The following is a 27,255-nucleotide window of genomic DNA, read 5'->3' as shown; positions in this document are numbered from 1 at the left end:
AGTTTTCCTTCAGTTTAGTATCTGCATATTTCAAGAATAAAGTTAGTCAGCAGATACCCTAGAAAAATGCAAGGTGGACCTTGAGGTTGAATTCTATGTTGTGATGCAAATTAAGCATATTGAACCTAAATGAACTTAAAGAGAAAGAAAGAAGCCCTGAAGTCTAAGCTGCACAATTGCAACTGGGAGGAGAACTCCTGTCACTTCAGTTAAAAAATCAGTCAGAGGCTGGGCATGGTGGCACATGCCTTTATTCCCAGCACCATAGAGACAGAGGCAAGCGATATTGGTGAGTTCAAGACTGACTTGGTCTACACAGGCCAGTCAGGGCTGCACAGTAAAGTTAGGGGAAAAAAGAAGACTTGCCGGGGACATAACAGAACTTCCCATGAGTTGGCCGAATAGATTAAAGTTTCAATTTTAAATAAAGCACTGTAGCCTATACTTGCAAAATAAAATGAAATCACAAATGGAAATGAACGGTATTTTTCTTTTTAAGATTATTTATTTCATGTATATGAGTACACTGTAGCTGTCTTCAGATACACCAGAAGAGGGCATGGGATCCCATTACAGATGGTTGTGAGCCACCATGTATGTGGTTGCTGAGAATTGAACTCAGAACCTCTGGAAGAGCAGTCAGTGCTCTGAGCCACTGAGCCATCTCTCCAGCCCCAATGAACAGTATTTTCAACCCCATGTTTAAAATGTAGGCATTAAAAGCAGTCTGCAGAAATGAAGGTTAGTTAGGATCTCCATGCAGCAGTATTTCTCTGTACTGGCTGAAGGGATCAGCCAGTGCCAGTCAAAATTTGCTACCAGCATTGTGCAGCTCCAGTTGATTTTAAGATTCATTCAGAATAGTTATGTAACAGCTTCGGAGAAGAGGCCAGCTTGATGTCTGTTCTGTGAGGATGCTTGGCAGATCTGAGTTCACTTCCCCAGAAAGGTGGATGGAGAGGGCAGACGCCATAAGGGTGTTGTCTGACCTCTGTGTGTGTGTTTTGGCACACGTACGCTCACACCTACACACACGATTTTTAAAAATAAAAGCTTCTCAAATTGCATTATTGAAGGACCTCGTAAAAATTGTATAGACTTACTTATCATAGTCCCAGTGGAGAGAGTAACTTTGCTGCAGTTCTTTGGAGCGACATATTGAAGTGAAGAGAATGTAGAGAAAATTACACAAAATGTGCTAGGGCTGCCACTAAACTTAAGGCAATCAGCTGTGTTGTTCCTATTAAGACCAAGGTGCTATCAGACCTCTCTAGGCGAGATAGTTGCTATAATTATTTCATCTTTTTTTTTTTTAACCAATGTTTATGATGCAGCAGAGGCTTCACGAGTTTTAGCACTCACCATGTCCCAGGCCAGCTAGGGTCCTGTCCAGGCCAGTACAATCCTGTCCCCCACACCTAAATCCCAGTGGTCACAAGGCTGAGGCAGAAGAAGCCAAAGCCAATGTGGTCCACACAGCAAGTTCCAGGAAATTCAGGACTACACAGTAAGATCCTGCCCCCAACAAATCAGCTATTTTTAATAATGATAATAATAATTAAAATTATTATATGGTATATATAGTATTATATAATATGTAACTTTTTATTATTATTTAATCAAGGTCTTACTGTGTAGCCTAGGTGGCCTACAGTTTATTTTATAGACCAGGCTGGCCTCACACTAAGACAAAAACCCCCATACTGCTGTTGGGTGTAATTTTAAAACACCATGTTTCCTCCTTTCCTGTTGCTTGGCTTGTGCCCTGACCCCTCTTGGCTTAGCTCTGAGATCACCCTCTGCCAGCCTGAGCTCCCAACTTAGCTCTGCCAGTTACCAGCTGGTGCCTTTCCTGAGAGCTGCCATCCACCCCCTCCGGTCCCTGCCCTCCCCCCAACCCCCACCCCTCCTCCTGCTCTTTCTCCTCTTGTCCATCTTAGCTCTGCAGATGGAAAACACTAGACAGTTTTATATTTTAAAACTTGCCAGATAACACAACTACTGGATGTAGAATCTATTACCCTACACTTATCATCTCTCTTATATCAGCAATCCACCTGTGGTGGAGGCCACCACCAGTACTGGTTGCCCTAAGACCTTACATGGCTGTCGGGTCCTCTCATTCCAAAACCTCGCCCGAAGCCCCTTCCTTCCTGTGCCCTTTCTCCTCCTAGCGAACCTGGAAATCCCTTCTTTCTTTTGCCCAGCAATTGGCTTCTGCTTCCTTTATTGACACAATCAAGAACCAATTAGGGAGTCAACACTCCCTCTATACCATACACATAAAAATAAGTAAAATGTTCAAGAAAATTGTGAAGCCAGGAATGATGGTAGATTTCTATCCCAGCTGTCAGGAGGCTAAGGCAAGATCATACACAAAGGGCCAGCCTGGGCTACATAGTTCAAGGACAGGTTGGGCTACATAATACTTCTCTGTCTTAAAATAACAATAGGAGATCCCTTTTTGAAATGTTGGCAGCCTACACTTTACATTTACTTTTAGAATTGCTTTTGGGAAGTGGGAGACAAAGCTCTGTTGGTAAAAGCTTGTCTGGAGGAGTCCAGTATTCAACCCCACTTGGGAATAGTCAAACAAGCTTCTAATTCCAACGCTCAGGAGACAGGCAGGACTTCACAGTTCAGGGCATTCTCGGCTACATAGGGAATTCAAGGCCAGCCAGAGCTAGGATTCTATCACAAAACAGAATTTACTTTTAAAAGGTTTTTTTACTGAGTTTGGAGAGATGGCTCAGCAATTGAGAGCACTTGTTGCTCCTGCAGGCTGACCCAAGTTCAGTTCCCACCACCCAGATTGTGGGTCACGCCTAGATGTAATTACAGTTCCAGTGGGTGCAATGCCCTCTGGCCATATACACCTGAATGCATAGGATGCACATAGAGGCACATACACATGCAGGCATACATACATACATATATTTTACAAGAACAGTTATGAGTGCTAGGGGTATGACGCAGATGGTAGAGTACCCTTCTTACATGTAAGAATACATAAATTTGATTCCTGGCACTTCATAAAACCTGCACATGCCTATGGTAGCACATGCCTATAATCCCAACATGTAGGAAATGGAACCAGAAAGGTCCAAAGTTCTAAGTCTGTTTTGGATCCATAGTGAGGGTCAGGCAGTCCCAGGCTACATGACAGCCTGTCTCCAAAAACCGTGGGGGAAACTTGCTGTGCAAGTATGAAGACCTCAGTTAAAAAGCCAGGTATGATGGACTGTCTGGTCAACCCAGTGCTGAGGAGGCACAGACAGCTCCCTGAGGCTCTGAGCAGCCAGGCTTCCTTATTTTATGACCTACGGGCTAGTGAGAGAGACTATCAAACAAGGTTGAAGCTGTCAGGCAGGAGTTGGAGCCTGCACACAGACACAAGTATAGATGTGTTCTCCTGTTCACCCTCAATCATGCACGCACATGAACTGTTCCTTTGGCTTCTTGTTCTATACACACACACATACCACGTACATGTATGAATGTATTCTCTCATATACTCTAACCATTAAACAAAACTTGCATGTGATCTAGCATTTCTATTTCTGGTTCTATACCCAAAACAAATGAAAATAAGACTCTCGCGACACTCGTGTTAACTCATTCATTATGGTGTTATCACAACAGCACAAAGGCCAATGTCAGTTAACCGGCCTACCGGTAAGTAAAGTGGGCTATGCAGCTACTTGGGAACATTTACTGTTAATTAATGAAGCTTGACATGTTGAGGACATGCTCCGTGAGCTCAGGGAAAGCTGAATGATGTCTGCCAGGTTGGGGGTGAGGAAGAGTGGGAGCTGCTCTTTAGAGGATGTGGGGCTCCTGGGGAGCTTCTGGTATCTGTTTCAAATTCTCTTCCGGCCTATAAGTGATGTCTCTTGAAAAATAGAGGTGGAGTGGGGCTGCTGGAGAGAGGGCTCAGTGGTTAAGACTGGCTGCTCTTCCAGAGGACCGCAGCAGTCTATACTCTTAATTTCGGGGAGTCTGTTGATCCTATGCAGGGACATGGTTCCCAGATTACATGTAAAAACAAAAACAAAAAAACAAAAAACACCCATGCATCTAAAATATGTTAAAATAGTGTAGGGCTGGCCAGATTTCTCACAAGCTAAAAGAGCTTACCACTAAGCCATAGCAAGTTCAATCTTTAGTTCAAGATGGGTAACGATGCACCATCACTGTATGTGCCTTTTGCCATAATTCAAAAACCAAATAACTTTAAGACATGGACTCACTATGGACCCCTGGCTGGCTTAGTATCTCAGTGGAACCCACCAGAGTGGCTGCAAACTCACAGAGATCTACCTCCCTCTGCTACCTCAAGTACTGAGATCAAAGGCTGAGCCACCACACCTCGTACAAATGATAACTTTTTTAGAGATTTTCTGTGGGGTCAACAAGATGAGCTCAGGCGGTTAAAGGGGCTGCAGTCAAGACTGGCAACCTGAGTTTGAAAACCAGCTCTTGACATAAGTGCCACGGCATGTGCCCATGCCTAAAGGGAGCATCTCCATACATGTTTGCATGCTTGCTCTTGTGTGTATGCACATGCTCACTAAATAAATACATGTAAAAAACAAATTAAAGAAGGCTTTTATGATTAGATTTGGCCTGCATAGATATTTACCTGTAGTACGACCTACCATATCACATGGTATATTCACAGGAGGGATATATTCACAGGTGCTAGGAACTGAGGTGAGGAAATCTTGCGGGGATAGTACTTCAGAAACTCTACTGTACCCCAGCTCTACATTCCCATTGTTTTAGATTCCTTTAGAAGATATTTTATTTGCAGTTTTTCTTTCCACGACAAAAATGCTTCACAAAGGCAAACGTTCTGCTTCATGAGCAAGCAGTTCTGTGATTATGCCCCAGAGGGAGAGAGCGAGCTAGTAACTTGCTGTCATGTGGCCAGTCACTGTCCTTGAGGGACTTGTCACATTAAAACCTATTCTGCGCTTTATCGCTCGCAGTTTCAACACCCAGCAATAGCAGTGGCTTGATAAGATGTGGCCAGGAAAGTGCTGGCTTCTGGCACTGACGTTTACGGAGCTGTGCAAGTGAAGAGCATATGGCCGCGAGGAAGCAGTAGTGCACACACCATCCCCATGGGCGATCCTGACAGGTTTCCATCTGGCGAGAGGTGGCCAACCACCCACCACAGCTGAAGGAGGGTAAATCCCTCCCTCCCAAGGAGGGGAAAAAAGAGGCTAGACAAAAAGTTAGAACTGCTCATTAACTTGACTTCATCGGTACATATTGTACACATTTATTGAACTATCCACAATCTATAAGCCCTGGGCTATAAAGGTCCGAAGCCTCTGCTGCCATTGGGTGTTCTCTGACCCAAAGATGCCGTGTTAGGATGCTGGGTGACATCACTCCTGTTGCACTTTTGTTGGGAAGTTACTTGATATAGCCACTAAGATGAACAATTATCAAAGTTCTTTTTTTAAAAACTAATTTTACTGTATACCCAGCTATTCTTATGTCCATATTCTTATGAGTATTCATTCAAAAGAAATTAAATTAGCACATTAAAGAGATACCCATACATAAAGCAGACTCGATAGTTTCATGCTATTATTTCCTGTTTTAAATTTATTGTATGCACATATTTGTAAAATTTCACAATGGAATTTTATAGCAGAATTTTTTTCTTTTCAATAACTCCAATCACAGGAGATCCAATGCCCTCTTCCATACCAAGCATTTACATGGTAATCAGACATACATGGAGGCAAATACCCAACATATAAAATAAAATAAACATTAAAAAATGTATGGTCACTTACTGTTTTTCCATGTTGCAATTCCTCCCATATTATTATGAATGACTGGTTTCATTTTATTTATGTTATCATTTGCTACAAAGGTTTTCTACTTTCAATCTCATTTTCCCTCTCCCTTACTCTTTCCAATATATTACATCATTAAAAGATAATTTTAGGACTGGTAAGATGACTTAGTACGTAGAGGTGCTTCTTGTTGAATATTTTTAATCCCAATCAGGGGTTTCTACCCTGCCTTCGACTATTTAGTTTCCAGATAAAAGTCACGCACACCTTTACATTTATAAACTTCAACCAGTGTGCACAGGAGCTGGGCAAATATCTGCCCTCTGTGCTGTCTATTCCCCAGCCAATAATCCCACTATATAATTTGCCATGTTTTGTCTGGGCTACTCTTAACTCCAATCAGCCAGACCATGTGGCCTTTAAGATTCTCACCCCTGGCGTCCACTCCTTTGTTCATCTTCTTCTCCGTCCTCATGGCCTCTTCCAACGCCAAGCCTAGAACCCCGAACCCTGCTTACCTCTCTTCTGCCCAGTTATTAGCTGTTGGCATCTTTATTTAAGCAATACTTTTAATCAACTAGCAGAGTCACATTGCACATGCAGATTTTCTCCTTGGGAACAACCAGGCCTTGGGGGCCACTACTTACCATTACAAAACATATCAAAAGAGCAAACCTCAACAGGTGCTTGTTGCCAAGCCTGAGAACCTGCATTCAGTTCCCAGGACCCTCACGGTGGAAAGACACAGCAGACTCTGCAAGCTGTTTCACCAAGACTGTCTAAAGCACTGTTTCTTTTCTCTCTCTTTTTTTAAAAAAATTTAATTATTATGTAAGTACACTGTAGCTGTCTTCAGACACACCAGAAGAGGGCAGCAGATCTTATTACAGATGGTTGTGAGCCACCAGGTGGTTGGTGGGATTTGAACTCAGGACCTTTGGAAGAGCAGTCAGTGCTCTTAGCCGCTGAGCCATCTCTCCATCCCAGCATTGTTTTTTAATATCTCTGCGCATTTAACCCGATGCCAAGTGAGAGCTTCACCCTGAGCTGAAAAGCCCTGTTACTGCCTGTCTGAGCAATGTCCTTACCAAAAAAAACATGAACGTGTACTTACTAGTAATTCTGCCATATTTAAAGACTGCTTCACGACTTCTGCAAAAGACAGACTAGTTGACTTGTTGAGTAAAATAAAACATGGAGTTTCCAGTCAAAACCCATTCTGAACAAAAGCACAGGGCCAGTCGCAGCTACAGGTGTCCTCCCGAATCCAGTCTGTGTGCACCAGACACGGAGGCAGTCACGTAACAGCTGCACGTGTGGCTTAGAAACAGGGCTTTCAACTGCCCCTGGAGTGGGCGAATTCCCTAACACAACTTATGTGATTTAAATACCACCTGCCGTATTTTAGAAAATCATACTATGCATTAAATGAGCAACTGAGTTTGGAAAGGTTTCAGCCCAATGGGGAAACTTCTTGCAATAAAGCCCTCACATTGCAAGAACAGCCTGGATACTTTTTCCACCTGGATACACCAGGTTAAGCACTAGGCTTTCAAAGTGGGGACTGTATCAGTGAACGTGACATCCTACCTTCTCAACTCTCACACTACTTGATGCAAAGTTATCATGAAACATGGCTTGTATAATTTGGTCACAGGGATGTCCTCGGGAGCTGAGATGCAGAATTACATCTTCTCGAGCTGCCCGCCTTTCATTTCCAGTTCTCACTTGTTTTTGGTTTTTTTCTCTGGTCAGCAGTCACATTTTACTGTTTACCTGCCTCTGGATAGAATGTTCTTGATACAAGTGTTATGTTTAGGAATAGAAAACAGATAACCAAACTTACTAGACTTTGCTATGAAGGAAAAATAAGTAGACTGAAGATGGAAGGGACTCAGGCACTGGCTTTGGACCATGTGAGCTGTTCCACCTCCTTAGGCCTTTTCGTATCGGCGATGCAGGCCCTGATGAGTCTAAATGAGTGAAATGCAATTAGTTAAACTCGTTGGGTAGGTTGAGTAGGGATCAAATACAACAGCCACCTGTTTTTGTTTTGTTTTGGAGTGGAGCTTTAAAACAGTTTAGGAATACAGTCTGACATTGCTAATCAAAGACTATGAAAAAATTATACAGATCAGCAACTAGCTTAATTGGCTTCCTATAAACTTATTAACAAATTAGGTTACAAAACACAAAAGCTCTTGGGTGAATCATCAGGAGGCAGCAGACTCACAGCTGAGTTGTGATGCGCTCTCCACAACACAAATGAGTCAGTGGCCCATCAACCTGCTAATGCTCTGGGGATACCTGGTGTTTTGTCAAGCTGGTGCCTGTTTGCTGAGTAAGGAATGAGTAGTGCTGAGTCAGCAGGTTAGGAGGCCCTCACCACAGTCGTGAGTAATGTAAGAAAGCTGTTTCTCGAAGGTTCTATCACTCAGGCGGTTTATTAATTCATGTGTGTTTGGTTATTCAGTGTCTGTGTAAAGTAGGATAGAACTCTGTGAATTTATAGTTGATGGCAACTCTGATCTTATGTGAAAGCTTTATTGGGACCCCAGCCTGCTGGGGAGCCCAGGTGTGGGCTCCTGGGCACAGCCACAGTATGTCTTAAAGTGAAGAATGTGGAGAGTGGAACCTATTTTCTTCTCAGGGTACTAGAATTACATTCTGAGACAATTTTCACTTTTCTCGCTGTCCTTATTTGACAAAATTAAAGGTTGACCATTTCATTGTAGACTGCCAATTTCCAATAAATGTGCCTTCTGTGAAACCCAGAGTAGGGCAGCAACTAGAACGCTTTTCAAAGACTGTTGCTGTGAAATGCAGCAATGGTTTTACAGAGAAGCAGAATGGCCACAAACAAGGCAGCCAAACTTGTGCTGGGGACTTGACCATCTGTGGAAAAGTACCTGGTCAATCTGATAGGGAAGGCAGGTGGGGACACTGAATAAAGGGTCTCTGAACTCCCCACAGCCACAGTCGAGCAAGGCCCTGCTCCCCCTCCCCACTGCAGCTATAGGCAGGAAGAAGAAGATTGAAGTGCAGACCTTGTAAAGCTCCCCCAGCACAGATATTTTCCAATTCTAATTATGAAACTTGCTGTTGGTCACAAGAAAGGTAAAATCACATAGTGGAATTCACTGACATGAGATCCATTTATGGTCCCAGTACCACGCTTGATGTCTGGTATATATAAATACTCAATAATACTTAGCTTTATTACCACAAAGATTGACCGTATGTTTCTTAATCCTCCATGGATAACTCAGTAAGACACTTACCACACAAGCCTGAGAACCTGAGTTCTGATCCTGGCTCGTACTGCGGTGCACAACTGTAGCCTGAGTGCTGGGGAGGCGGAGACAGGCAGTTTGGGGCTCACTAGGCCAGTCAGCCTAGTTCAATCCATGAGGAAGACACTGCACACTGACCTCTGGGCCTCCATGCTCCCATCCGCAAACCCACGTGTATACACACACACATAAAAAAGAAAACATCATGAACCGAGTAGGTTGTATCTTTAATAGTTTAGGACCAGCTCTTACATAAGAGTTGTGAAATAAAACTAAAGAGACTTGATAGTAGGATAAAATTACAAATAATTTAAAAATTCCAGTAAATATATATGGAAAACTTTCTTGTATTTTGTTTCAATGGTTGATGCTATTATAAAGATACAACTTAAGATGGAGCTCAGTGTAAAGGGCTCTCACCAGAACATGTAAGGCCCTGGGTTCCATCCATAGTACCGTAAGTGAGCAAACACAACTCTGTACCACTTTTGTCTTTTGTAATATTTCCTTCCACATTTCAGCTGCAATTTTAATCATAACTTCTTTTATTAAAAGTTTCATAGGGTTAGAGAGATGGCTCAGTTGTTAATAGCACTGGATGTTCTTCTAGAAGACCAGGGTTCAGTCCCCAGCACCCACATGGTAGCTCACAACCATCTGTTAATTCCAGTTCCAGGGGATCCAACACCCTCTGGCTTCCTCCGGCTCCAGGCATGTGCACGGTGCAGACATACGTGCAGACAGACAGATGGACATACAGACAAGCACTCATACACATGAAATAAGTCTTTCTAAAACATATCTGTTTTAACATTATTTATACTTCACAATACACAAACTAAGACTATAAAATGTGTCCGTGTGACTTAACTACACACCGAGCTGACTCGCCATCATTTCCATTTTAGCCTGCCACTAGTCTGTCTCAGACTGCAGGGCAGGGCAGGGCAGCTAAAGAACGAGAACACACAGCACGCAGTGCCAGGCTTCCTATGTGCTCATTTGATGCATAAGAAATCCCTAGCAATGGTCGATCCCATCTGGCAGACTTGACAATGCGTGTCCCCAGGTTTAACTGTCTTGTCTGACCCTGCCTGCTTCTGGAGGTAACACGGTTCTAGGGCAGAGCTGAAGTTCTTACTAAACCTCACCTTCTTTATATATCCGATTTTGTCCTTGACATATCATTTCACTTAGGAGCCAGAAAGTGAAATGAGTGTTTGTTTGTTGGTTGGTTTTTTTCAGTATTTTCTGTAACACATGCCTGGCTTCCTCGCCTTGCACAGCCTCTGTCTAATCCCTTTGTGATTACGCTTCCTGCAATTCCCACTCTATCTTTAGACAACCAATCCAAGATCTTATCATATGGGCCTAAAGAGCTTAATTATGCTATGACAATTTTAGTCAAAGCCTCGATTTTAAAAAATCAATTAAAAGCATATAAACGTTTGTTGGGGGAAACAAATAGAGAAATGGAAAGTAAAAGCCAGAACCCTTGCTTGTCCTTACCCGAGCGGGCAGACTGTGCTCCGTCACAGGTCCCACCAGACTTTTTTTCTGTCATTATACACACACAAGTGTTTCATCTATATTTTGTGAAGTTAAAAAAATACAATAAAGGAGTTATCTCTTTTTAAAAAGACCAAAATATTTGTCCTCAGTATACACAAATTGAATCCATTAGAGTACAAGTAACTTAATATCCTGTTGCCATTTCTCTATAATTAACAACAAAAAAGATAACACATAATTTTGAGCAACGAACTATGCATCATTTTAACACAAATTCAGATATACTTTATATCTAAGTGACCTTCAAACTGCAGTTTATAAGTGCACTTACCACTCAGAAGTCACCAACACACACACAAGCGCACACACGCGCACACAGAACAAGGCTTTTGTAAGATGAACCATAACCATTTTGTAAGATGAAAATAATTGTTTCTCATTGGAAATTTTTTATATCTGATTTACTTTTTAGAAATTGGGATAATCATGGTAATAAGATAAAAAAAATCTCTATAAAATAAGGGGTTTCACTGCCTCAAAATATTCTCGATGGCAATACTTTTCAAAATTCTTCTAAAAGCAGCAGAGTTCCACAAAAGGCCAAAAAATGGCCAATGACTTCAAAAGAGCAAAACAAGACAACATAAAGATACATTTAACAGCAAGGGAGAATTTTTAAAAACTATACATTCTGTTGAAATACTAATATACAAAGAAATAACTTTTGACCCACAGTCAAACTTTAAATTTCCAATTAATTAAAATCTGAAGTGCTAACTTTATTGCTGAAAGATGCATTAAATCTGATTTCAGAATGAGACCTGACTGCTTGATTTCTATACAAATGACTGAATATATAAAGTACCAAATATACGCAGTAGTGTAGCAAGAAAATAATTATTCAACCAGCACTGACAGTTAAAACTTCCAAAGATTTTTCTATGCACAACAAACGTGGAAATATGTCAGAGTTTCATCTTAAATGGCTACTGTTATACTTCTTTCTTCTTCAGGATGAGAGGACCCACGTTATCGCCTGTCAATTCATTGTGCTTATTGTGGGACCCATCACAGGCAGGAAACTAAAAGGAAAAAGAATTGTAAATGTTATCTTACTGCAGGATTCATGAAGTAGAGACATCTGTGAAATGCTCATGGAGTCAGTGTGCCACTTACTACAAAAGAAATTCATCAGAGAGCTTCCTGACAGACCACACACCCCTATCCCATGCAGCAGGCAATATAAGGAAAATCAAAAACTCCTTCTCACTCTCGGGAGCGAGGCTACAGAGCAGTCCTTCTCAGTGACTATAAAACTGGAGAAAGAGCCGGGCAGTGGTGGCGCACGCCTGTAATCCCAGCACTCTGGGAGGCAGAGGCAAGCGGATGTCTGAGTTCGAGGCCAGCCTGGTCTACAGAGTGAGTTCCAAGACAGCCAGGGCTACACAGAGAAACCCTGTCTCGGGAAAAAAAAAAAAAAAATCCAAAAAACCAAAAAAAAAAAAAAAAAAAAACCAAAAAACTGGAGAAAGAGCTCAAAGTAAACTTTTGGGCTCTACGGAGAGCTCTGCATTTGAGCTAATTTCTCATTTAAATAAAAAAAAAATGTGTGTGCAACATAAATTTTACAGTGTTATAAACTCATACAGTAAAGTTTGTGAAGATATTAAAAGGTGTTATAAATGCTCAGTCTATTTGATTATAGTTATAATTAGTTGTATAATTATTATAGTATAATTAGTATTACAATAGTAGGTTTTCCAATGAATTTATTGTGGCATTCATTTTTTTCCTAAGATTTATTTGTTTTATCTAAGTACACTGTCACAGTTTTGAGACACACCAGAAGAGAGCATCAGATCCCATTACAAATGGTTGTGAGCCATGATGTAGTTGCTGGGACTTGAACTCAGGACTTCTGGAAGAGCTGGCAGCGCTCTTAACCACTGAGCCATCTCTCCAGCTCTGTGGAATTCATTATTTTAAAGCAAGAGGACAGTCGTATTGTAATATGCTTTTCTTGTGTTAAAGCAGGGCCTCACGTCATCACGTGCTCACGCATAGGGTGTGCGGGGTTACCCAACGGGGCACATGTGGAGGCCAGGGACTGCCACAGCACTGTCTTCTCCAATTGCTTCTCCACCTTAATGTTTAAAAGAGGACCTTTCAATGAACCTGCAATGAACCTCACTGCTGGCCCGCCAGGGAGCCTCCTGTCTTGCCTCCACACCCCCACACCCCCCACCCCCAGGAGTGCACCACCATGCTGGGCTCTTACAGGGGTTCTGAGACCAGAACAAAGGTCCTTATGCCTGTGCAGCAAAACTTAATCCACAGAGCCATCTTCCCAGTAAACAGCTATTTTAAAATGTGGATTTCTGTTGACTTCTCAATATCCCATCAGTTTTCTGTACTTTAACTGAGGCCCATTATATTGTTTCTAAAATTTTCTTGTTACAAAGACTGTAACAAAAACATGGTATTTAAAGTCTCAAATAACTGTCATCAAATACAAGAAAACAGATTTGCATCACCTAGAATATTTATCACCCTCAATTCATTTCCCTCATTAAACTTATGTTGTTATGGCTACATTTACTAGCTTATTCTATGTAAGGAGTTTTCTATGTATCCTTTCACTAAATCTTCAAAAACATCTGCAATACCTATAGAGAAGTTTTGAAAAACAAAAAAACAGCAAAAACCACCACCACAACAACCCCCAAAACCAGAGATTAAAAGTTAAGTAACTCAGGGTAGGCATACTGGCCCCATGCCTTTAATACCAGCACTCACGGAAAAGCAGTTAAGTTTCTCTGAGTTACAGTGTTGCCTGGCAAATACTACCAATCCTAGTCCATTTAGTGGGAGACATGAGACCCTGGTGTGTATGAGAAAGGGAGGGGAGGAGGGAGAGGAAGGGAGGGAAACAGACATACAGAGAGGGGGGAAGGGAGAGCGAGGGAGGGAGAGAGGGAGGGAGGGAGAGAGGGAGGGAGGGAGGGAGGGAAGGGTCCAATCCAAATCCAGTTGGCAATTGGCTTAATCTGCCCAAGTGACAGATTGAAATTTAAGTAATTATTTAGACATCAAAGTTTAGGCTCCTTTTCATTAAATCTTAAATTCTTAAATCTCCCCCCACCCCTGAAAAATATTTAAAACACACTGCTATCTACTATAGGCACTATCCAGCAAAGCAGGGTAAACCTCAATTTGGGACTACCAGCTTTGAATATTAAACAGTATGGAACTGAAGGGGCAAAACCATCCTAAACTCCGCACAATTGTATCCTATGTATCAATGGATATCTTACCGTCTTGGAACGCCAACACCTACAATAAGCTGCTTTTGTAAGACACAGATCTTCAATGTTTATTTCGTTCACCACCTTCGGATTTTCCTTTTGTATTTTAAGATTAATCAAGCTATCCTTCTGCTGTTTCTTCTTCGGGAAGAATGGACGAACTGCGAGGTAGCCCAGAAGTGCAAGTACTCCGAGGAAGGGCAGTAGGCGGAGCCATTCTGAAACTAGACACACAAACAGACATCAGGATCCACAACTGACCCGTGCGCTTTGACGTCAGGATCCACGGGGGCGCTCCTGGAGGAGCGCAGGGACTGCCCAGCTGACCCATGCGCTTTGACGGTGCTTCTCACATGTGCTTCTCCTCCCCAGTGAAGACCAGAACACAGAACAGACCCAGCCCGGACAGGATTAGCTAAGTTTATCTATAGCCTAACTCCATTTGTGAAACTGAAATTTTTGGAAACAAATACTATTTTAAATATCCTATCTCATTAGACCTGCTAAATATATTTGTGCTTGTATTTACTTTTATCTGGAATTATAATCAACATAATTATGAACAAAATGTCTTATTAAATTTAGAAAGCATTTTCACTCCTTTCTTCTTAATGCCATATCTAAAACCATATAATGGAATTTCCACAAAAATTTTACTACTGATTTATAATTTCAGACAAAGCAGAACCACAAATGTTTCAATTTACATTGTTTAAATTTCATTGAATATTGATTCAGCCGAGCATGGTGGCACACGCCTGTAATCCCAGCACTTGGGAGGCAGAGGCAGGCGGATTTCTGAGTTCGAGGCCAGCCTGGTCTACAGAGTGAGTTCCAGGACAGCCAGGGCTACACAGAGAAACCCTGTCTTGAGAAAAAAAAAAAAAAAGAAAGAAAGAAAAAGAAAAAAGAAAATAGATTCTTCTCTCATATAATACATCCTGATCAGTCAACTTACTTTTTAAGTAAAAAAGACAATCCTTTTTAAAAAAGGACTATTTTAATAAATTGAACCTTTGCACACTGAATATTCCCATTTTAAGTTGCTTATTAAATACCTTTTAGAGTATCGAGTCAGTCCTTTGAACACATGAAATAGAAACAATGCAAATGAAATGACTCTCCAATGTCTGCCTGCTCCCAGGTATCTGGGCACCCTCTGACCCTCCTGACACCCTGCTGGGCACTGCAGCCTAGCTAAGAAGACCATGCACCAAAGGCTGCGGCAAACACTGATGAGTGATGGGGAGTGCTGCAGAATGCAGCTGAGCCAGTCATCTACCGCTGTTAGCTTTGAGAACTGCATGCTATTATACGTAGATTAAATGTGGTCTAAGCAGGACTAGTTCATCAGCCTAAATCCAAAGCACCACGTGTCAAATTCCACAGATCTAAAATGAAATGTTTTTCTCTTAAAAGAACTAAAGAGATACTACTACCTAACCATTAAATCCCAATAGCTTACTAATTACTCTTCCAGCATGTGCCTCAGTGGTTGAGTGGGGGCCTACCAAAATGCAAACAAAATCATTTTGATTCAACAGTGCCAGGGACAGAAATGAAATAACTTATTTATGTAAGCAAAAAATTGCTGAATATAGAAAAATATTAAGTATTACCCCATATAGTATCTAAAAATCACTAGGGAGACATGGAAGCACCCTCCTAAAATCCCGGCTCTTGGTATTTCTGTGTTATATGTGTATGCTGTGTACACAGAGCCAAAATAAGAAACTGGGTGTCTCTCTCTTGCTCTCTGACGTACTGCCTTGAAACAGCGTCTCTCACTGAACTAGAAACCCACCCTTGGGCCAGGCTGATTCCCAGCAAGCCCTGAGGATCTGCCTGTCTCTGGCCCCCACAGTAAGGCTTTTCACGTGGATGTTGGGCCTTAAACTCTGGTTCTTGAAATATACTTGGGTTTTCCCTGTCTTGAAAAACCAAAAAAAAGAAAGAAAGAAAGACAGGGTTTCTCTGTGTAGCCCTGGCTGTCCTGGAACTCACTCGGTAGACCAGGTTGGCCTCGAACTCAGAAATCCGCCTGCCTCTGCCTCCCAAGTGCTGGGATTAAAGGTATGCGCCACTACTGCCCAGCTAAATTTTTTATAAAGTAAAATCAATACAATCTATATAAAGCTCAATTTAAATTGCTCTAGGTATATTTAATAAGATGGTCTTTCTTTTCTTTTCTTTTCCTTTAAAAAATTTTTGAGACAGGGTTTCTCTGTGTGGCCCTGGGTGTCCTGCCCAGGCTTTGTAGACCAGGCTGGCTACTAACTCAGAGATTCAGTTGCCTCTGCCTCCCAAGTGCTGGGAGTACTGGCTTGGGCCACCACAACCTGGATAAAATAATTTTTCTTAAAGAATATAAAGTACATAAGACTCAAACAAACAAAAAAAAAAGCCTTGTAAGATAAGCTATTTGCCTTAGAAATTTTTTATATATACTAGTTACTCTGGGGGTTGAAGGTACCATCACTAATTATAACTAGTATACACACTAATTTGAAGAAATGTATTCTCTATAATGCACATTTTAAATTTTATTGTTTTAGAATTATAAAACATGGATAGCATGAAAATTTAATTTAGAAAAAAAATTAAAAAATAATGTTATTAAAAATTATATTAGTAAGAATTGGTAATTTAATGCTGTTATATTTCTATTTTTATTAACTATACAGTCTGTATCCTACATTATAATATGTAAGATTATTTTTATCACTTTTCCAATTCTATAATAACATCTGGAAAAGTTTCTGTTAAGAACTTAAAAAAAAATTATGTGTATGGCTGTTTTGTCTACATATATGTTTGTTTACCACCTGCATGTCGGGCGCCCATGGAAACCAGAAGAGGGTGCCAGATCTCTGGTCACAGATGGTTGTGAGCCCCAATGTCAGAATCAAATCTGGGTCCTCTGGAAGAGCACCCTTCAGTGCTGAGCCATCTCTTCAGGCCTTGGAAAGGTGAGTTTTAATGGCTTGCTTCTTTCTTTCTTTCTTTCTTTCTTTCTTTCTTTCTTTCTTTCTTTCTTTCTTTCTTTCTTTCTTTCTTTCTTTCTTTCTCTTTCTTTTTTTATGTATGTGAGTACCCTGTAGCCGTCTTCAGACATCAGAAAAGGGCATCAGATCCCTTCTGGGTTACAGATGGTTGTGAGCGACCATGTGGTTGCTGGGAATTGAACTCGGGACCTCTGGAAGAGCAGAGGGGTGCTCTTAACCGCTGAGCCATCTCTCCAGCTTTAATCGCTTCTTTCAAGCTCCCAAGTTTCCCACTTATAATAAAGGTCTACAGAGCATGAGGTCACCATGGTCAAACATCTGGGTCACCACTGTATTCTCAGTGCCTAAATAATGCTTGGCTCCATCTGCTAATTTACTTCTTACTAAGAAATGCATAACTCATACTTTCATTTCTTTAGCATTGTATCTAAGGTTCAGAACAATGAGTTTTGAAATTATATGGACCCTCTGAGAACATCACCTAAAATAGTTTCTTCCTACAGGTAACATCTACTCTTCCTAAACGCTTGCTTTTAGACCTTACAACCACCCCTTTCTCATTTATTATTATTATTGCTAGTGTGTATGATGTTTGGGAATTTGCCACGGACACGTGGTCAGCTGAGGCACAAACTGCTGGTGCTTAGTTCTCTTCTTCCACTGTGAACTAAGCAGTCTAATTCAGGGTGTCAGGTCTACGCAGCAAGGGTTTATACCCTGTGAGCCATTTCCCCAATCCCCTTCTGTTTTGGGTTACTGATTTAAGGGCAGAGGGTTTAGGGGGTGGCTCAGTCTGTTAAAAATGCTGGCTCTATAATCCTGAAAACCCAAGTCCAACCCCCAGAACCCACATTAAAAAAAAAAAAAAGGCAGCCAGGCATGGTGGCATGGACTTGTAATTAGGCAGAGACAAGAGAATCCCCAAGGCTCACTGGCCGGCCAGCCTAGCCTATGTGGTGAGTTCCCGACCAATGAGACAGTGTGTCTCATGGTAGGCAGACCGCATTCTGAGGATGACACTCAAGGTTGTTGTCTGGCCTCTACATGCATGTGCATACTGTGCATCAACACATATACATGTGAGCATGCATATACAGGCATTAAAAATAAGTGCACAATAGACACTTCCAAATAAAATCTCATGAATTTCCTCTTATAAATCAATAACAATTTTACAATTGGGGTTTACAACTTTTTAACTGTATAATATGCAGTACCCACTTTGTGGAGAAAATGCAGTATAGAAAACAGTAGCTGCTTGCTATTTCTACACATGCGATGTTCAGTACAGAGCCTAGGGCAGAGCAGGAATGCAGCAAACAACTTAATCACTGTTTATCTTTAGTCTAAGTTCGGGTTTCATTTGTCTGTAAAACAGGAATAACAACCACTCATTCCTTTAATCAACACCATTTACTAAGTACCTTCTACTCTAGTTACTGCATTAGGAATGGGGGTGCTCACTGATGGAGAATGAGGGGAGAGGGCAGACAATAAGGAAGCAAACACAGATCATACAGTCGCGGTGTACTAAGTAAAAGCCAAGGAGTAAAAAAACAAGGTCACAAAAAATTAACAAAACACAGCCAAGCCAGCAAGCAGGCAGCCTGGCGGCTCAGTAGTGAGCTGACAGCGACTGTAGGTAAGAGTCAGGAAGGTTTCTGAGAAAAAGAAGCAAGGCAGAGAGCCGAAGTGGGAGGCCAAAGGCCCAGAGTCAAGTCTGCAAGACACAGAATATGTAAAACCTCCCAGCCTGCCTGTCACTCAGCAAGAACTGCACAGCACTATTTGAAAGAAATCTATTGACACATTCTACCATAAGCTTCAGTTACGTGCATGACCATCACCTCTCCAAGAGATTCCAACTCCCTGTCTTTTCCTAATCTTGCATAAACTAACACTACAAAGAATTTTAGTTACATTGAGTTCATTCTTCACCAAATTGACATTTAGATCGTTCCCCTTGGGTCTGTTTACCTTTCTCCCAAAGCTTACAAAATTAAGATAGAGAAAGGCTTTAAGATGTTTCAGAAATAAGCTTCTAGTACTTCTAAAACTAACAAAACCCTCATTAGCATGTTCATGAAATGATAGATTTTGAAGATACCAAATTCATAGACAAACGAACTGCCACAAAAGAGCTTTCCATCAGTAGAGAATAGAGACATAAAAAAGGATTACGATACTGTAAACTGTGGGCAACTCTACATCAGCCATATAGAAGAGAAGTGACAATTCGTTGCTGAGATGACACTTGTATGGCCCTTTCTAACTGGTGAGTAAGAGGACAGTTCACAGGTGACAAGGGAGGCGCTGCATCCCGGCAGAGCTAACCGCAGGCAAGGTGCACAGACACTTAAGAATGGCTGGGAAACTCAGTGCCTTGGTATCTTTGGAATACAGAGCAAGAAATAGTAAAGATGTGAGCAGGTATCACATGATGGGACATTCTGATATGCAACAGGTAGGTAGGAATCTGCCCTGGGCATGACAGGGAAACACTGAAGTATGGAAATGTACTTAGAAAACTACCTATTTACAAAGTCAAGCCAGAATCTGGTGGAAGACAGATCAGAGGAGGGTCATGAGTTAGAGCGGAGAAAGATAAGGCTTGGAGAATCCCACTGGAAATATAATGAACCTGGTGTGGGGGTGCATGCTCAGAACCCAGCATGCAGGGGACTGAGGTAGAGTCTGAGCAGCAGATGCTACAGACCATGAATAAAAAATAACATTCACAAAGACTGACTAGTCCTAAAGAAATTAATCCCACAGGGATCTAATGTAGTAGACTATCAAGGCAGAGAAAGGGAAAATTGTGAGAAATAATCTGTATTGAGGTTCTGTAAAACTTGATAAACAATGTGTGGACATTTTCTGAGGTCTCTGATAACTCACAACCTCTTTAAAAACAAAAAAACCTAGCCTGGTCTACAGAGTGAGCCAGCACAGCCAGGGCTATACAGAGAAACCCTGTCTCGAAAACAAACAAATAAACAAACAACAACAACAAACCCCGTGAACTGACCCAGGGACTGACGAGGAACGCCATGCCAGGCTGAAACCTGGCTATGTAGTCCAGGCTGGTGGTATCAAGACCTTCCTGCCTAAGCCTCCTGAACGGCTATGCTGCAGGCATGCACCACACCTGGCTCATTCTCTGGAAATGTAACAGTCGGTAGCTTAGAGTGAAGTCAACAGTTTGGGTGGCAGATTAGTTACTAAGCATGCTGTAAGGGAAGCTTCTTCTTGATTTTAGACTTCTGGTTTTACTTTATATACGAAAGGCTGTTTCTGACACATGAAATAATCCATCTTCCCCAGTAAAATGGATAAGAGGGCACTGAATAGCAGGTCCGCATGTTGCAGAATGTAGCGGAGAGCAAGGTCGTAGATAGCGGGAGCACTGGTTAGACCATGCAAATGCACAGCACAGGCTTAAAGGAAGACAGGGCTTCCTTTGACAGGTCTGAAGGGAAGGAGCTGTGCAGGCCAGAAATATCCAGTTCTCTGTTTCATCCATCCCAGAAGGACAAGGAAGGATAAAAGGGTATCTGTCACTCAGGAGCCTACAGTGAGGCATTTTCTTCAGAGGAAGCTTTGTTTCTTTTATGGGTTGGAGGCACCTTTATAAGAAATATTCCCGGTTAGGAAACCGGCCAGGATTGAAGATGGAAGTCTCAAGTAAACTGGAGGTGGGAGAGATGCATTTTGGTTATAAGTTACCCTCCCAGACAGAACTGGCTGGCGAGCAGTGCTCAGTCTATTAAAAACAGGGAACATTTTGCTGTGTAAAATGGTTGAATTTTCTTAAAATTTTCTCTCAGTTAAAAGAACTTAGACAATTTTTTTTTTTTTTTTTGCTGTTTCTACTTTAAGGGAAAGAAAAATTACCTATTTCTAATAAAGAATGCACTTAGAACACACTTAAACTGTTAGTGAGCAGGGTCCAAAAAGTTATATGACTTTTATAACCAGCAATTATGATAAGTAGTAAGATTAAGAAAACAGAAGATTTGGCATCACCAGAAAAAAGCAGAAAATAAAATATGAAGAGCAAGTAATCGTACATTTAAAAAGAAAGAGAGAAAGAAAAAGAAAGAAATGAAAAGGTCAGAGTAGCTTCTTAAGGAAGAAGAGTTAGGCCTCCTATGTTGCCAATCACGTTACAGAAAAACTACTTTCCTTGTAGTGCTGGAGTTTGGACTCTAGAGCTCACATACAGTAAGCACATAGTTATCACTGAGTTATACCTTCAACCCAACCAACCACTGTAAAGCCATTTCAAGTATAGAGTACACAAGGATCTCAGGAAGGAATAGATGCATGTGATGGGGGGGGGGGGTGTACAGCTTTGTACCTCAGGCTGGCCTTGAACTTCTAATCCTCCTGTCTGTACAGTATGAATGCTGAGACTACAGGTATGCCAGGTTTATATGGTAGTGAAGATTTAACCAGGGCTTTGTAATACTAGGCATTACCAACTGAGCTACATCTCCAGCCCAAGATCAAATAGCCTAAGAAACTAGAACAGGCCCTCTCCACATCCTCCTCCTCCTCCACACTGACATCACTATCCAGTTCCTCCCTGGATTCACTTTGGGCTGTATGATTGGAAGGTAGCTCAGAACTATGACCTGCTAAACCTGGCTAAAAAAACAAAAAAACAAAACAAAACAAAAACAAAAAACTTGAGATTAAAAAGGACTTTGAAGTAAAAGGGAAGCCCCTAATTCTGATACCCTGCCTCAGAAACAGCACAGGCCAGAGGACTCGCACTCCCCACCTCCAGCAGCCCTCCCTTCTCCTGAATCTTCCCTGCTGCTATCTGGGAGGTCCTAAGACTGCCATTGCGGTGCCGGACTAGCAAACTCAGCCTTTCAGTGCCGTCTACCACCTGTTGTCAAAAGAAAACCGAATCAGTTTTGGACAGCTGATGGTGATTTCACTGACTAGCAGTTATAATGGGAACTTGTTAGGCGTTTGTTACTAAATTTTGTTGTCAAAGCAATTAAAATTAGAAACTCCAATCCAGATTCTGGTGAATTACTTATTTTATATTGCTATGGAGGAGTTCCAGGATTGATACTTCAACCAATAAATCATTTGCTGTTATTAAAAAGAAATAAGCAGCTAGGATCCCTTTTCTTTTCAAGCTTACAAATGCCATAGAAACCTTGATTACTGTTTCCTTTATGAATTTTTAATGCATCATTTACAGCTAAGACACAAACAATTATTTCTGTTTCTCAAACACTGAAAACATTCTGTTGCTGGGCATGGTGGGCCACACTCGAGGTGAGAGGGCAGCTTGTGAATGTGAGAAGCCTGGGCTGCCAGTCCCATGTCAGTCCGAGCCACAGCAAGAAGAAAGAAAGAGGGCTGGAGAGCAGGCTTGGAGGCCGAAGACCTGCTGTTCTTCCAGAGGATCTAAATGTAACTCCCAGCACCCACATGGTGGCTCATAACTGTATGTAGTTCCAGTTTCAGGAGACCCAGTGCCCTCTCGTGTCCTCCACATACACCAGCCAACGTGTATGTGGTTCACAGATACACATATAGGCACAACACTCACACACATAAACTTTTCTTGTTTTTAAAGAAAGAAAGGGAGAGAAGGAAAGAAAGGAGGGAAAGGGGAAAGAGCACAAGGCAGAGTGTAACAGAGGCTCCTATGACGCAGTCCTAGAACTCAATTTATATAACCCAGTCTAGTCTTAAAGTGACAGTCCTGCCTCAGCAGCTCCTCCTGCCTCAATCTCTCTAGTATGAGGAAAGTTACTAATATAATTGAATAGCTTTACTCTTACTACTTAAAGCCTGATACTATCTCGAGATCAAAGGGCCAAAAAATTTAATCTTCCAAAAAATTTTCCCCATTTTATGATACACAACAATATCTTAGTACCTAGAAAGTTACATGGCCTAACACGGGTACTCAATAAATATGTGATGGCTTGAGGAAATTTAAATTTTGAAATAACTATATGGCAGAAAATGTCTGAGCCCCAAGCATGTCCACAGAGACTAAGTTAATTCTTACATATACATACATGTATATATAATTTATCTTATTATATGTGCATTAGTGTTTTGCCTGCCTGTATGTCTGTGTGAGGGTGTCTGGTCTTGGAGTTATAGACAGTGTGAGCTGCCATATGAGTGCTGGGAATTGAACCCAGGTCCTCTGGAAGAGCACTCAGTACTCTTAACCACTGAGTCATCTCTCCAAACCCTCAAGTTAATTCTTAATTACACTGGCTTTTAAGAATAGTTGGGTTTACTAGGAGAAAGAAAAATGTATAATCTAAAAATACTTATATAGTTCCCCAAATTCTCATAAAGATGTCTAAAGTCAAATTCTTATCTTTTAGAAATTATTTACATGTTAATAAAAACAACTGTCTTTTGTTTTTACTTATGCTTTTATTAAGAAAACTCACCTTTGTCCCACTTTTTAAAAATTGAGGTACAATTTAGAGTAAAATAAACATATTAAGCAGCTAGTTCTGTCTTGTGACAAGTATCAGTACCCTAACAGCAACCAGTAAACTTTTCTGTAAATACCTGTTTACTAAACAAGTCCTTTTCTGAATCTTTCAAGAATATTCCTCTACTATGGATTTCTGTAATCAAATGTTCTTTTATTCAACATAAAGTTGTTAAGATTCATCCAGTAGGTTGGTAACTCATTTCTTTTTATTGCTGACCAATGTACTACTTTATGAATAAAATTTGTTTTTCTGTTGATAGGTAGATATTTAGGTTGCTTCCAGTTTGAAAGAACATTCTAAATAAGAGTGATACAAACACACAGGAGCAAGGCCTTGTGGATGTGTGTTTTCAACCTATCCTCCTTCTAAATTTTAGGCTTAAAACTTGTACCTTTGGGCAAAAGTAAAGAAAGGAACTTATCTCAGGCTGGTATGCTTGTGTTACCCTAGAATGTATGTATGTATGTATATATTTTGAGACAGGATTTCTCTGTGTAGTCCTGTCTATTCTGGAACTCATGAACTCAGATCCATCTACCTTGGCCTCCCAAGTGCTGGGATCAAAGGTATATACCACCATACCAATGAAAAAAGCATTATTGAAGTCTCACACTTGCTGGTTTTTAAGATAACTTTTTTATCAAGTTTCAAAGAATTGAACAAATTCTTGTGAGTAAAATAACTTGACTAGTTTATGAATCTAGAAACAAACTGTCTTCTGACTTTTGAACAGGAACATTTTTCTTCCTACATTTTTAAAGCTTCATAAGGTAATAGAAAACAGTTTTTAAGATCAGTGTATTATGCTTCCAAAGAGCAGAATTATACTTACTTCCCTTGAAGGCATTATTCTTAAGACTCTAACAGAAAGAAAGATGGTTTCTGACAGATCAAAACTGTCAGTATTCAAATCCTGTGTGGTAGTTTAGTACTGACATGTTTTCTAAGAATGCAGGCTTATCGTGAAGAGAACTGTGGAGCAGGGAGCTAGCTGACTCTAAATAGGGAAAGAGGTAATGTGAACTACAGCCTTTTTAGGCTGATTTTCATGGAAGAAAACGATGATACGTTTGGTCTTCTAAAGATGTAAATGAACTTCTTAAAAGCCATTTTCTACGTTTTTATTCCATTGAAAATCTATATGAAAGGTTCTTCAGGTACCTCCCTTAAAGAAACAAACGTCATTCCTTTTCAATATCCTTTTAAGGGGAGACCGGATGAAAAGTAGCTTGCAGGGTTTTCCCAACCCTCCAAGACAGACTCTGTGACTGTTATTGTCAGATTCCAAACAGAATGTTTTCAGAAAGCCATTATTTCAAGCAAGCTCATGTTTCTTGGACAAGTTAGCAATTCAGATTATAGCTAGATTTGCAGACACTGTGTTGGGGCTTGAATAATTACTATTAAACAGCCATACATATATAACTGAAACTATTCATAGGGAGGCAGAGGCAGAAGGATCAGGAGTTGAGATTAACCTCAGCTACAGTCTGAAGCCAGGCTGCACTACAGGAGACCCTGACTGAAAACAAAAGGACACTGGAGTGGTTGCCACTTTTAAGAAGCCATGCAACATTAAATATTTCATAATTTTAAAGAGAAAGCTACTGCACACTATTGATTTAGGAAGGGGAGAGGTATGGCTGAATTTCCTGAATGGCTTTAATAAGAATTAACTATTTACTCACAGAATAGGCCTGTAAGGAAGCACGCTTATAAAGCTTTCTAGCCACTAAACAAAGAGTCATACTGCCTTACCTGTTTCAAGAACATTTCATCCATAAAAAATTGAAACTAACATAAATGCAGCCATAGTCATAATGCACATGCAAGATGCCCTTCAGTCGGGTGAGGAAAAACGGTTTAAAACCCTAATGAATGTGTACTAGAATAAACTGGCAAGGCAGAACAATGCCACAAATGACTGTGCCCCTTCGGCTTGGCATTCCCAGTTTAGTGAATACATTCGAGACTACAATTCAAAAGAGGAAAAAAATGGTTTATGCATATTTAACATACTACAACTCACTTATTTAAATAAAGAACTCTAAATTTCAATCTATAAAGGGGTGTGAAGGCAGAGGACAAGATCAGTACTTGTTAGGATACCTGCAGGGGGGTTACATTAAAATAGTGGAGAGGTAAAGAAATGATGAAGGAAGAAAGTAAAGCCTTCACTTACTTGCTACAGTTTTTAAAAATAAGGGCAAAGAGCAAAGAGATTTTGATATTTATAGAGATCAGAATATTTGGATTTTTTTCCTTGGTACTTTTGTTACTTTGGGGGGTCTACATGTTTCCTTGGTGTGTATTAGTCAGCTACAGTGCTTTCTAATCTAGTTCATACACGCTACTGGATCTAATGGCGGTGTAGGTTAAGTTTTTCTAAACCGTATCTCCAGACTGTTAACATTAAATGCTTAAAACTTACTTGTTAACAAAGCAGTTGTCACTGACAATAAAAAAGTCTCTAAGTTAAAGTCTAAGTGTACCCATATAACACATGAGTCTTTTTGTTTTTACTTTTTATCCCTGGGAGGGACTAGCATCAAATGCACATCTGTTTGAGGAACTCATTCAAGAAAAGCCAAACAGCAAACAAAATAATTTCTTTGGAACGGAGCAGACACCCATCTCCAAATACTCCTCACTAATTTGTTATGAATTCCACCTTCTGGTACACAGAATTACTTTTTCTTCCGAGTCTTCCAATTATTGTATTTTAAGTCAGATGTCTCTAGAATGCTGCAGGCCAATGGCGCCTACTCACCTCAGAGTTATCTAAATTGATGTTTGCAGTCGGTGATACTCGGAACCTCAGGTTGTGCTGATTTTGTCACCATGTCATACAATCTGGAGATACGGTTTTGAAAAACAACCTACACCGTCATGCTCCAAACTAAACACAATCTTTCAAGTACTGACTGCATTCTCTCGACTTTTATAGTCAAGATAGCTGAGTTGTGGGAACCTCTTCATACAGGCAGAACCTTAATTCACTAGATTTCATGCTCCGAAATCATAGCAGCCTTGGAATACATCTATCTGGCTACTTTTTCTCCACCTCAACTTGCTCAAGGAACTGTAGTTATGGAGGTGACCTCAAATGCGTCCATGATAGGTGACTTCAAGCCTCCAAGTGCTGTCGGGAATGGAGGTCACTGGTGGTTTCGCTAATAAATGCATCATCCACGCAGTCCGTGGAGGCAATACTTCTTCCCCACGCGCTGGGCGCCTCGGACAGCAAGGACTTACAGAGTGCTTTACAGTGCGTTTAGGAACGAATCCCGCTGCTCCTAACTCAGCACCCTCTCCGGATCCCTTCCCCAGGCCGCCCGGCGCCGCGCAGGCGCACTCAGGTCGCGGGTCACGTGCCAAGGCCTGGCGCCCCGCCCCGCCCCACGCAGCGCCGCGCAGCGCCGGCTTCTCCCCAGCTTCCCCCTACGGGGCGGCGCGCAGGGATGGGACGGCTGCGGGAGGGTTACCTGTGAGGCGGGCGAAGCCGGTAATGCTGTCGGGGACCGGGAGCTGCTTGAGGTAGGCGGGCAGCTGCACCTTCACGATGCGGGCCACGCTGTCCAGGACCATCGTGCCGGCGGCGTCCGCTGCCCGGCTGCTGCGCTTGCGTGAGAGCGGAAGCGGCCGGCGGGCTGGCGGGCTCGGGCGGGAGGTGGCCCGCCAGGCCGCGATTGGCGCGCGGCGAGTGACGTGCGCGCTGCGGCGCCGAGCGCGTGCAGAGGGAGCCCGGCCTGCCCTCGGCTCCGATGCGGAGGTGGGTGCCTGCTTTAGGCCCTTGACGTCTGCGGAAGCGGGTGGCCGGCAACGCACCG

At 41.6% G+C, this 27,255-nt stretch overlaps 1 protein-coding gene across 1 annotated transcript; it reads right to left on the bottom strand.

Moving 5' to 3' along the window:
• Positions 1-9,317: 9,317 nt before the first annotated feature.
• Cisd2 (CDGSH iron sulfur domain 2) lies at positions 9,318-27,111 on the bottom strand. Its single transcript, XM_052179187.1, has 3 exons — positions 26,911-27,111; positions 13,936-14,150; positions 9,318-11,703 (listed from the first exon to the last, which is right to left on the bottom strand). The coding sequence occupies exons 1-3, from the start codon at positions 27,011-27,013 to the stop codon at positions 11,614-11,616; spliced, it is 408 nt and encodes a 135-aa protein (XP_052035147.1). The 5' UTR covers positions 27,014-27,111; the 3' UTR covers positions 9,318-11,613.
• Positions 27,112-27,255: the final 144 nt, after the last annotated feature.

This window comes from Apodemus sylvaticus, chromosome 4, assembly GCF_947179515.1.
Source record: "Apodemus sylvaticus chromosome 4, mApoSyl1.1, whole genome shotgun sequence".
In the NCBI taxonomy this organism is placed as follows: domain Eukaryota; kingdom Metazoa; phylum Chordata; class Mammalia; order Rodentia; family Muridae; genus Apodemus; species Apodemus sylvaticus.
This window is presented reverse-complemented; position numbering and strand designations above follow the sequence as displayed.